The 13431-nt window shown below is 37.3% G+C and overlaps 1 protein-coding gene across 1 annotated transcript in view; it reads left to right on the forward strand.

Moving 5' to 3' along the window:
* Positions 1–13431, forward strand: part of ARL15 (ADP-ribosylation factor-like 15) — a 181046-nt gene that overhangs the window by 28554 nt on the left and 139061 nt on the right. Inside the window, exons 2-3 of the mRNA XM_009326955.1 lie at positions 4687–4831; positions 7470–7529. Of these exons, the coding sequence (XP_009325230.1) occupies positions 4687–4831; positions 7470–7529 (205 nt within the window). The remainder of the gene's footprint in view (positions 1–4686; positions 4832–7469; positions 7530–13431) is intronic.

Below are 13431 nucleotides of genomic sequence, written 5' to 3' on the forward strand. Positions count from 1 at the left end.
ACAGGTTTCCCAGAGAGGTGGTGGATGCCCCATCCCTGGAAACATTCCAGGTCAGGTTGGACGGGGCTCTGAGCAACCTGATCTAGTGGAATATGTCCCTGCCCACGGCAGGGGGGTTGGACTAGATGACGTTTAAAGGTCCCTCCCAACTCAAACTATTCTATGATTCTATGATTAACCAGTCCGCTGGACATAAGTGTGTGCTGGGTACTAGAAGTCTGTTTGTTCGAAGATACCTTAATTGAAAAATAAAATTTAAAGGGAGACCATATCCGTAAGTATAAGCAAGAGGGAGAGAGGAGCAGAGTTATGGTTGAGCTTTCAGCCTTAATTCTGGATTTCAAGAGCTCTGAATGCTTGGTTTGTTAGCATTAATGTTGCACTAACTTAAGGTATTTTTGCATGAGGGTGTGTGTGTTTAATCAACTAAGCATGAAATCCCTTGCTTCTGTTTGTCCCTATTAAATAGTGGCAACAAAAGAAACAGACAGGAGATGGGTCCAGGACAAAGCAGAAATAATGGAGTATTTCACCCCCAAAAGGGGAGTGAAAGGAGATGTACAATGAGTAGGCAAAGACAGACTCAATGGCCGGAGGCAGTGTAATGTGTTGGAGAGAGGAGTAATTCAGGGTCGTTTGCTGCCCAGAGCTTCAGTCTGTGATCTCTGAGTGGCACATGTATCTGAAGTGTTTGGCCACCCCTACTATAGACACAATATTTAATGCTCTTCCCGGAAGAAATCTCCATAGGGCTTTAAAGGGACACTGTCTAGGATTGTCAGCTCAAATACTGATCCACCTAAAACTGGAATAATCTGGTTGGGATAGAAATTGCTAAGCAGGAGTAGGACTGAGTAACTTTTGCCCTTAGCTCTTGCATATGATTATACGTGCAAATGCAGCATGCATGCACACATACAAGTAAAATGAAAGTAACGGTGCTGAATATTGCACAGTTTTCTGCAGACTGCAGCACCTAATTACTCCCGGTTTCCTCGATCAATACATCCTTTTTTCCAAAACTGGCTAGATGCATACTTTTTTTTCAAGATACTGTGTTGTTTTATTTTCAGTACTTTAAAATCCGCTCATTCATTAAAAAAAGAAAAAAATTAACTCCTGACTCTCCCTGCCTGCCTCTCTTTGCCTGCTTCTTCTCCCCATCCAATGCCTATAAAGAGTTTTGAGTGTGATGTTCTCAAAAATCATGAAAACTTTGTTTGACATGTCTCTCCCTTTAAAGTAAGTAAGGTCTTACCCTTATGGGATGAAAGGGCTCCGAAAAATGGTGTTCCTTTTTTGTTGCTAGTACTGGGGCTGAAATGCATGACCATATCCCAAACAACATTTCAGTGACTATGCCAGCTAGCTCTGCTTGACTGTGTATTTTTGGTAGTCAAATGTTTTCTTTCTGCGCTCTCTAACACTCCCTCCAAGTGGCCTCATTTGGGTGTGCAGTTTGTTTTATGATACCTAAAAGGCAGCCTTTTCTTGGACAGTCATTCATCGAGGAAATCAGATTTGGGAATCAATGAAAGAGACTTCCAGGTCCTTATCTGACAAGTGTTTGAAGACCAGGCAGACTGTTAATTCAAATTTCTCTTATGCCCTTTGGGTTATCCAAATGGAGTGGAGAGTACGCCGGTTTTGGAAAGGACTGAGTGCTAGTTGTGATTTGAACAACTCTCTCAATGTTTTTGATACATTTGTGTTTTGGATTTCAGGAATGGCTTCTTTAGTTACTAACACATATTTCTTGCAGTTCTGTGCATTTCAGACTGCACTGTAATACGTGACGACATCTTAAATAATGGTGTAGCTCTAGTTCATGCTTTATAAAATATTTCAGGATGCATTTCCTGTCCATAATCAAAAGCAGAATATAGGATGTAATGTTATTTGCATGGTCAATGACCTCTGAATTTTCTACTCTCTACAGATCTTGTGCAGCTACCAGATGCAGCTGCCAAAGTTGTGACAATAGAGGTTTAGTCTCTATAATGGATGCTTAAATAGCCCTGACTTTGTTAGGGGCCAAGTAACTTCAAGCTGCTGAGAGAACGGGAAGGCAGTGATCAGACTGTTTGTATAGTGATATTTCCAATGGAAGAGATGTTCATTGAGCTTGAGTAAGGAGGATTGTGAAACAAGTTTATAAATTTAAATAAGTTATTACAAGTATCCCCTAAGATGTGCTGTAGAATTTCTCGTGTCAGCCAGTGGTAAGTGCTATACACAGCAGCTTAAATTTCAGCAGCTTTTTGAAGCTACAATATTTGAAGTCTGTTTTCATTCCAACCAAACAAAAATACCTACTGAAGGAAATTAGCCTTGCAGAAGGACAAAGTCATGAGCATAACAAAGATAGGGGAATCATATCAAATAAAATATGAGAGTGGTCTGGAGGGAGCCATTTTCCTGTCTTTTGGGGTTCTGCAACTGCTGTATCTCAGGAACTTTCATACCTAGCTGTGCTTACTGGTAAAGGATGAGTGAGTGGATGATGGGTCTACGTATGCTGCTTTGGACATACAATTTGACCTGGATTTTTGATCATATGTTTAATCAACAGCACGTAAAGATTGTCCAGACTAAGTTAGACTTAAGGAATCTGTACTAAAGAGATACTGAACTTCACAAAACCAGCCTGTGGAGCCCCTCTGTCACCCACATGAGCCTCCGTATGTGTTCCACAAAGAGCAATACTTCTCTTTGACAGAACTGCAAATTATTAAACGTCGTCAGGGTCACAAAAGTTGTGTCTGGTTGCATAAGAAGTGGTACAGTGGACAGAGGGAAGCACAGACTTTCATCAGCTCATCTATTCCTTTATGTTTTTCAATACGGCATCAAGAAGTTGTCACAAAGATGCCGTGCTGAAGGGGACAAACTGAATCCTTTTTAAAGACTGGCTGCAAAGGGCCTGACACACAGCCTCAGGAGCTCTGGCAAGCTTCGAAGAATTTTATGTGGCCTTCAGCCTGATATCCATTAAGTGGAAACTCTGTTTGAAGGAGCTTATGTTGTGCAATGAACTCAATTGGCCTTTCTCACTTAAGTACCAGAGTAGGATATTTGCTGTGGCTTTGTAGAATCTGTGAGATAAGTATAAACTGACATCAGTGAATAAAGCTAGAAGGCATGTTTACTCCGTTTAGCTACGGACATGCATATAAGGGCAAACCTTCTTGAAAAAAATAATTTTTGAGTCAAATTTTAATAGAGGCAAAGCTTTTATTTTTAAAATCTGTTGCCTTTGTTCACCTTAACTACTACTGTAAAAGTTTTTACTCCTAAAATCTTTCCTTTCACATTTTTAAAAGGTGTTTGTAACTTTCCCTGAACTTGTATTTTGCTTCTTTAAACCAATGAAGACTGTTTTGGCAGCATGTATAATAATTTACCATCTATATGGAAAGGATCCAATAAAAGTTTTGCATTCAGTGAGTTGTCTTTTTATAATCACATTCTCTTTAGATTACTTGCTCACAGAACCAGACCCCACTATTTGCAACAGTGCCTTACTGACATCTGTACAGTTTCTCTGCTCCTCCAGTAGACCTCAATGAGAGATCCTGGGTAGCTGCATAGACAAACTAGGTTAAGGTTGTAAAGACTGGATTTCTTTACCCAATGCGGTGATTGGTTTGTGGTTAAGATGGGACTGTGTAAGGACAGAATGTGTGGAAGAGGAGTGATTGTACAAATGTTTTCCCTTCTTTGTTATAGCAGCTGTATTCCTCTGATATGAAGGTGGCAGATATTGGGGAAGAAAGTATTTATATATATATTGGGATGGTGGAAGTCTATCTTGGACATTAGTGGGTAATTATACCCCATACCTTAAATATAAACTTCCTGGCTTTCCCAGAATGGTATGTTTTTAGATTTTTACATAAAAATTTTCCATATTACATATAAAGAAAGGTTTGATGAACCTTTCTTAAAGGGCTTAAAGGACCTTTTGGGTGAGCTTGGCCTGCTTTGGCAATACTGTTTAAGAGACATGAGCAGAACTCCAGAGTAGGCTTTGTGTAAGAGATTTTTTTTATTTATATTGTGATTAATTTGTATTTCTCCAGGGAAAGTGAGGGATCTGCATATTTATGACTAGAGCTATGTCCAGCAAAATTTATTTCTTTACAAGCTGTACACTTTAACAGCTGATGCTGTAAGGTAAAACATATGACAAAGCAAGCCCAGGAAGGACATCAGTGGAGCAAAGTTCTCTGATTCTTTCTTGTGACAACAAGTAGAGCCTGGCCAGCAGCTGCTCAGGAGCTGCTCTGATGTTCACACCAGGTATTGCATGAAATCAGCACAGGAAGCAAACTCATGCATACCCAACCGCAGAGTTGAGTAGGGCATGTGCCTATTTCGCTGTATGTGCACTGTTTATGCTATTCAGGAAATGGATGTCACTTTCCTCAATCCAGCTCTATGAGGTTTAGGTGAAAAGTTAACAGGTATATTTATGTTTTCTCATAAAGCTGTTCTAGATTTTCGTTGAGGTAGTCTCAGTCTATTAATTGTTGATTTTGTCAAAATAGTAAGTTGGAATAATAATTTGCTTCTCTCAAACACCTTTAAATCTATAAACTTGATTTTTATAACTTTGTTGAATAAACAATTGCAAAAAAAGTAACTTTTTCTTTCCGTTTTGTTTGTTTTCCCCTACCCTGGCAGTGTTTTAGAGCACTTTGCTGCAAGGGACCACCACCACCACGACCTGAATATGACTTGGTTTGCATAGGTCTCACTGGTTCTGGCAAGACAAGTCTTCTGTCACAGCTTTGCAGTGAAAGCCCGGAGAATATAGTGTCTACCACAGGTAGGATGCTGCCTTTATTCCACGGTGTGCTGTAACATTGCCCAAAGATAACTTTTGAAACATATAGCAAAGGTGGTAGAGAATTTCAGCTTAGTTATCTTGCTTTTGAAAGTACCTAATGGATTGCTTTGAAGCTACCACTACTCTTCCAGTGTTTGGTCATACATTGGGGAATATCCATGAAAAAATACAATTTGGAATGTGTTGAAAGTCAAAACATACATTGTAGTGTATGAAGTAGAACCATTGGAAACATACAGTAGCAGTGTAGTGTAGACACATTAAAAGGTTTCTTTCTTCTCTTTTTACTTTCGGTTTTTAAGCAGTCTTGTTATATGGACAGAAAAGAGGAGAATGTGCTATAAAATAAAATGGGACAGTGATACCCTGAAACTTAAGTTGGGATTTATTTCTTCTTATACTTGGTCAGTACTGCCTTGTGGTATATGCTAGCAACCAAAAGAATAAACGTAATGGAAATATTTATTTCTGGTGATAATCCTTTCTTTTTAGATCAGCAGAGAGACTTGTTTGTGTAGTAAGGGCGCATTGAGAGCAGAGAATCAATTTATAAAAAGTTTTGGTGGCATTGAGAAGATACATAAAAACAGACACAACAACCACAGATAAAAGGTATCTTAAGTGCAAAAAATTTGAATATGCACGCTGATATAGATGAATCAGAATGCCCAATACTGGAGTATTTTGATTACAAAAACAAAAAAAACCCCAAAAAACAGCACCAGAAAAAACGGAAACAAACACGTGGAGTGAGAAAAAGGAATACTTGGTTGTAAAGTTCAGAAAGAGGACAGATTAGGTCATAGGGATGGAAGAAATCTGGTTCTGTGGCTGCAGCGATTTACTAAGGTTGATTTGCTGAGGAAACAGATAGTGAGTGTTGCGCAAGTAACTTGTGTTTATAGTTACATGGCTTTATATTGTAGCTGTGGTTCATGGCTTGAATTTTATGATTGTCTCTTAGCAACCCTAACTGGTTTTCAGTGTATCTTTGTTTAAATTACAAGAACATAAGGTTATTTAATACAACTGTAAGTAAACAAAGTAAAACAGGTACAAGAAAATACTGTTTTTTTCTGCAATGAATGATTAACCCATTGCCTTCACAGTGGTGTCATTGGGAATGTTAAAGAGATCTGACACTTCATTGTGTGGAGAAGTTGTCAATGCTTAACTCAAAATGTTAGAAGGAAATTGTAGAGTAATTCAGCTTTTTTTTTTTTCTTTTTTTCGCCTCTCCTGAGCTTTATCTTTAGAGTTCACCTGGAATTAGTGCAAATTGTATTTTAACACTTTAGATCCTGAAAGAAATAGTAGTAGCAATGTAAACAGCAGTATAGATCTATCAGAGGAAATAATGAAAATATGATTAATTTTAAAATTAAATTTCTTACCCGTTTCTAGACAGTTGCAACAAAATACCATTATTTAGTTAGGCCACTTGAGGCATGAAAACGGACTCTGGAGAAAACTAGGCAGCATCCAAACCAAAATGATACATATCTAGGCTATTCAGCTTATAATAAATCTACCCATATGTACTGTATCAGTGCTATATCTGAAAATAGTGTTGAGAATCCAAGAATACTATGTGACATCATCTACACTCAGTTTTCAAACTATAACCTGTATTTTTGCTTTTCTCATCAACGCCACTCGAGTCCATTCCAGTTTTTCCTCCTTTCTAGGAGAAAAAATATCTTGTTTCTGTTAAATGATAGCTAATAAACTTGGAGTGAAACACATTTTTTCAAAACTTCCTTACTCAGTTCACAGGTTTGTAATCATGTTGAAACTACTTGTGCTAGATGGAAATAAATTTAATGTCTATCTGGACATTTTATGCTGAAAGAGCAGACATAATTTTTCCTATGTAAAGTATATACACTTACATGTATGTATGCACTAAACATGCAGAATTTAGTATGTAGTATATTGATGAATTGCTGGGAGTCTTTCACAGTCCCTTTGTCTTGGCTGTCTGAATTTTCAGTTAAGGGAAAACATCGCATTTTTAAAAAGTTTTTCAGTTTTAAGCATATAACAGCCTGATAGAGGATTCATAGATGCTTCTAGTGTGCTTGTAACCATTTTAATATATACCACTTAGGTCTGTAAAAGGATCTTTCTTTAATAACATTTATAGACAGGATTAATACTCCAGGTGTAACCAAAACCTGTGAAGTTTAAATGTAAGAAAACAGTGATTTGAATTGCACGTTGTCTTCCACATCTCCTAAAAATTGCAGAAGGATCACTTTATATTACTGGTAGTCTGAAATCTAAACTTTAGTTCCAGAAGCATTAAAAGATGGTTTTATAAAGGTATTTTCCGTACTAACTCCTTACCAAATGGTAGATGGCCTGGATGGAAGTTTTGTGCTGAATTTTATGTGTGCCAGCTATTTAATAGTATCACTGCAAATTTCATTGCTCTGCTGATTTATTTCCCCTTGCCTTATAACTGATACTTTTAAACATCATATTAAAAACAGAATTTCACATGCAAAATCCTGGTTCTTGATGAAAAAAGTACGTCTTTTCTGAATATATGCAATTGATTTCAAATGGCCTCTTTAACAAATAACTTACTAATACTCTTTATTTCTGTTCTTAGGTTTTAGTATAAAAGCGGTGCCATTCCAGAATGCCATCTTGAACGTAAAAGAACTTGGAGGTATAGCATTTATTAATTTGATTATAAAAATACGCAGTGTCTAAATCTCATCATACCAAACTGTTAGTTGTTTTAAATTTAAAAATGATAAAACAGTGCGGCCGGAATTTAAAAGCTGTGTTTCACCACAGCAGATGAAGTTGAGAAAAATTGTACAAATGCTGGCTACAAAGAACAAAAAGTAAAAAGCAGGAGGAGCAGAAGGCAGATATGTGTGGTGTATCTCCTTAATGTAATTTCTTGGATTGCAGTGGTTAAATTATACGAAATACAAACTGGACTGTAACTGTAGTACGGCTCACGTGGCAGCTCAAGGAAGTGTGTTCCCTGTGTTTATTGTATGTATAAGCTTTTACTTACGAGCACTGGCTCAGATAACTATGTGAACATTTGGCAAAACCAATATATTTGCTGCACCACTGGAAGTGTTGCAAAGGCAGCCAACTTCCAATGAGTTACATGCTTTGAGATCTATTGTCTTGTTGGATTTGTGGGGTTTTGCAGGGATGGTTGGTTTGTGGTGGTGTTCTTTTAATTGTCTGTACACAGGTAAGCTCTTTGGCTGCCCAATTCTGACCCTGAGTCTTAAGTGATCAAGAGGTAGCTCTGTTAAAAGGAAGAAAACACTCTCCTAATGAGAGTTCTTGTAGAGTCTAATTTCATCTAATGTTCTTCTAATTAAAAAACCACGTAGATCTTCTTTACATTCTAGAACTTCTGTAGATCTTCTTTATTATCCATGTAAATATTTAGAATGAATCTTGAGGATGTTCATTAGATTTTCAGCAAGGTTGAAACCTCTTTTAAATGCTCTGCGGTAGAAGTTAACTTGGTTTTTGAAGGAAGTTTCATGAGTACAAATCAAGTTTCATGATGATTGTCTTATCTGAAACTGTTTCAAGAAGGCTTTGAGATAAGCACATATTAAAAGGATAACATTTCCTCTTTACTACCATTGGTCCATGGATTTAAATATACATGTTCTTGTTTGAGCATGTATCCTGTAAAAGAAGCAGAAGTTTTCATTGATAAAGGGACCGCTCCACAGGGATAGTGTTGGTTCTGCTTGAGTGTGTTATCTGTATAATGTGCAGTTAGGTCACTTTTTGGATTTTTTTTTTTTTAATAGGGTGAATCATTTGCAGCCCAGTTTATACATTCCGCTGCCTAATCTCTGTGAAATATATAATTCGTATGGGTAAATGCAGTTTTTGCATCAAGAATTGAATCTGAGTATTCTATAGCAGATCCTCATTAAAGTCTCTTCCGTAACCTTTTCTGATCATACAACTTTTTATTTTATGCAGGTATGTGTGTTATGAGAAACCTTATCTCAGTAGAGTGCTTTGATGTCTCATGACAGGATGTCCTGAAGTAATCCAGAATATATGATTTTTTTTTTCCCCACCCATTTATCTCTTCCCAAAGACAGAAGGATTGTCAGAATTTTTTTACTCCACCTCTTTATTTCTTTTCCCTTTAACTATGGGTGTTTACATGTCTGTACATAGAAATGATAGATGGAGACAAATGCTAATTCTGATAGCTTTTCATTGCCTAGGGATGGGGGAGCTAAGGCGAGCTTCCAAAAGCTTGTTTTTCTTCCATAAGTTGGTGGTCAGTGTTTAATCTTCTAGTTGAGAGATGTGTTCTATTTGATGAAGGCAAAGCCTGAGCTTTCGGGATTATACATGATTTCTCTCTTGCTGCTGTATGAAAATAAAGAAAAGCATCTTACATATTTAATCACTGCTAAATTTTATTTTGGAATTTTTGCTTCTGGTGTTGAAGCCTATGTTTTTGTTCTTATTCCTGGTTTTTGCTTCAGTTGTTACAGTATAGTTACCTAAGTTCTCTATACTGTAGCATGGAGGTCTTGTCCCGATGTTTGAGCTTGGAAACTTGAAGAAAGGTAGAAAGGCATCTGTTTTTAACACTCACTGTCTGTTGTTGCATGTTATTCAAAGGGTGAAGTTCTATGTAGTTTAAATTTTTGATACTCTTAAAATTGTCTTTTAGGTTTAGGTAACTGAAAGCTTCATATGTCTTTGTACAGCAACGTATTAACAGCTGATATTTAAAAAACTTACAGCAGAAGTCATACTGGTTAAGGTTCTTATATTCAGCAGCCAAGCAGTTATGTGAAACAGATGCTGACTGCGTAGTATCCTTTTTGTTTGGTTGGAGCAGTATGCTTCCTCAAGGTCAAAGACGGTGCTAATTTTTACTGTGCTGGTTGCCTTCTGGAGCTGCTAATGAAGTCAGGTTTTGTTTTTTTCATTTCTGTAGGAATTGTAAATTTTCAGGCAAAGTATATAGATAACAGTCTCTGTTCTTTTGTCTCTTCCTGGTCTGATTATCTCTTCATCAGCCTTTAGGATTAGGGACATGGAGCAAAGTTTGCTGTGCTCTTTGTGCAGAAATTTTTCTTTGAAGTACATGATACTAGAATATTAAAAAAAATTTCGTATTTCTGATTTTTTTTTTGTTGTGTTTGTTTCCTAAGCCAGCCTGCCTTCCTACCAGAAAACAAGGTTTTTATCCAATTTCATAAATGTTAAACGTTTTGTTTAAAAACATTGAATTTGATTCCGAATAAGTAAGAATATATATAGCTTTCAAATCAAACTTAAGCCTGCTTCAATTACTTGAAAAGGAGGTCTTGCTTTATTTACTGACCAAGCTGAACTGCCCATTCTCTTAGTTTTTATTTTGATATACCAATAGTCCCTTCCTGCTCCCTGAGAAATTAAAAAAAATTACCTTTTTCCTTAAAAAAATTTAGTCCATAAAATAAAGTGTGTAATTTAGATTATTGTGAAGATGTGTCATGCCCTAGTCCACATTCTGTCAGAATGTACTCTTACCAGGATAACTGGAAATATCTCTCTATATTATGCAACTCAGCTGAGTAATGGTATAGAAAGAAATTACAGATGTGATGATTTCCTGTTACAGTGCAGCAATCTCTGGTGTGAACTAAGGATGAAATTGTGTACAATGAACATACAGGAGAGTGGGGAAAGACTGGAAAAATAAGGCAGATGATAACATTTGTTGTTCAGAAGGTTATAACAGCGTTTTGCTGAAAAGTTTGGGATGCTGAATGCTGAGGTTTATTCTCAAAACAGATGAAGGTGCAAATGCAATAGGAAGCTTTTTCTTTGGTTCTAACAAATTCCAGCCTGGAGATACAGTGCCTGAAACCAGCATTTTTTCAGTGTGTTTATTCAGTCATTTGCTGTTGCAATGCTGTCAAAACAGAATGTGAAGTCGTGGTGTCTGTTGTGATGCAGATACTTATTCAGGCCTAAATCAAGATAGGTCCATTCTGGAGGTCAACTGATAATTTACAGTTGTTTTTTTAGAATAAGTCTATTTTATAATTTAGTTTGCTATCTTGTAAATGCAGACTTAGAAACTACTGGTGAGATGCCAAATACTGAGCCCGGTCAAATTTAAAAGAATTATTCTGGATGTGAACAGCTCTTTTTCTTCTTACCAAGTTTAAAAATACTAGCAATATGTTATAGGGTTTAGTAACATTCTCTGTTTTATGTACTAAAATATATTGTCATATGTTTGTGTTACGTTTTTGTAATCCACCCAGAGGCCTTTTTCACAAGCATAGAGAATCAACGTGTTGTGTAGTCATCTTTGAAACTTCATTTAAGACAAAATGTGTTAAGTGCTTAGCAAGAGCAGAGTGGTTAATATCAGGGACACTCGAGTCTCCAGTTGGTTGAGCGTGCCCAGGAAAAGAGATGAGAACTGTCCTCCCCACTGCTGTTCCTTCTTAATCCTTATGACCAAAGTCATAAATTCACACTCTTAGGCCAGCTAAATTAATTGTTGAGGTGAGAGCTTGAGAACAAATAACTTTAAATAGGATTGGTTAAACAAAGCATGCGTATTTTGCCTTAATTTGGAAGTAAAGAGCAGAAGAAGAGAGAGTAGGAGGGGGACTCACACTATCATGCAATTCAAATTGAATGCAAACTATGAACCCCTGGAGAAGATGGCAACAGTTGTCAGGTAGTATCTGTCTTGTGAAAAAATGAGGGAGGAGGGAGAAAATAATGTTGAGTTATTAATTAGAATTTAATATTTGAATAGTTATGGGAAACCACTGCTCTGTAGCGGTAGAGAGGAGTACTGAATACCCTTCTAGCAACATAGCCTGGCACAGCAGCTAAAATTTCATCTAGTTAGTCATCCAAAAACTGATCCCACAAGTAAATGCCAGCCTAAGTCATCTTCACAGGGATGAACTAACACAAAGCAATAAAATCTCTGTACTCTATTTGACTAAAAGGCAGTTGACACCTCTACAAAATCTGGTTGTGGAGTGCATGCAATGCCATCTGCGACATAACTGCGTCTAACAGTTTACAGAATGTCTTAGCAGATGAAATTTTTAGATGACCCTGATGAGCTGTCCAAGCTGTGAGCCGCACACAGACATTCAGCTTCCGAAAGCATTAAAGTTAGATCTGTTCACTATCAATCATACTCAGCCTGCTGTTCAAATGGTGCCTAAGCCCAGGCTCTGTCACATGGTTTCCTCATTTCATAGATAAGAGAGACCTTTTACACCTGCTTACGGATCTCATTAACATGAGTCCTGAGGAAGCTCTGATAAGGATTCAGCATTAGCAATCTTTCCACTGTTCTTTGGAAATATTGTTCTTTTTCTACAATTAGCTTTTTACAGTGTTACTAGACAACCTGCTGCCTATATTATTCAAAACAAGTAGGAGCCATGCAAGCAATGCCTATCAAAGCTATGTACAATATGATAAGCAAAACACCAAATTTCCTAGATACATTTTTTGTGGGGCGGGGGGCTGGTTGTTTTTGTTGATGAGATGTTTTGTGGAGAGAAAAGTTGAACTTCTGGTTTGCAAAAAAGCCTTTGTCTCCTGTTGGATTTGCAACTGCATTTTCTTCAGGTTGAATCAAAGGGTAGAGTATAGCAGCCTAGTTTAGCATCAGAAGTGATACCTACATTTTATGAACTCCCCCCCAGACCAAAAAAAAAAAGTTTTTATTTTTGATTCTAGACAGAAAAAGCTGTGATCCTTTCAAAGGCTAAAGTGGATTCCAACTTCTGTGAGCCAGTCAGCGGAAGTGCTAGACAGACAGAAATACACAGCTGTGGTAGACTTGCTGCTTTCTTTATATGCCTACTAGTCATAAGCGCCATAGAGAACGATGCCTTTTGAGCTTTATTTGCGATTACCTGCAGTGTTACCAAAGGTGTGACTGTAGCTCAGAGAAGGATACATCTGAGCCTTGCTGGGTGCCAGCAGCAGTCGTCAGCCTGAGGACTTGTGCTGCTGGTTCTGAGATCCTGTCTGTTATTGAGTCCTCCAGCAGAGGTGGAAGAAGGGCAGAGATGGGGTAATGGGTAGGGAGGAAACTGGCAGATGATTTTCCTGTTGCCAACCATTCTTTGCTAGCCCTAGAGGACTTACTGTGCGTTTATGCCTTTAAAAAAACCCCACAAAGAAACCCAACCTTTAAAAAAAATGATTTTGAGAATGGCTGTCAGACATGAAGTCCAGTTTAGAGTGGTGTGCCACCTGTTGCAAACTATTAAAGTTTTAGACTTCAGGCTTAAATAAATGTTAGAGCATATTGCAGGTCACATATTTTCTTATCTTCCTTTTGAAATAATATGTAAGATTTTTTTAATGAGCTTTTAAGATGATCTTTATGTTCCTGACTAGAACAGGAGATTTTTGTTTCAAATGGTGTGTTTTATTTTAAAATGGTAGTAAAATACACACGCCTAAGTAGATCAAACTGACTTTCTGCAGGCAAGTGTAAATAAGGTGTTTTTAAAACTAAGTGCTTGCAACCTAAATGTTATTCTAACAGTTTTAAATACCAGAGTAGG

This window comes from Pygoscelis adeliae, unplaced genomic scaffold, assembly GCF_000699105.1.
Source record: "Pygoscelis adeliae isolate BGI_AS28 unplaced genomic scaffold, ASM69910v1 Scaffold116, whole genome shotgun sequence".
Lineage (NCBI taxonomy): Eukaryota > Metazoa > Chordata > Aves > Sphenisciformes > Spheniscidae > Pygoscelis > Pygoscelis adeliae.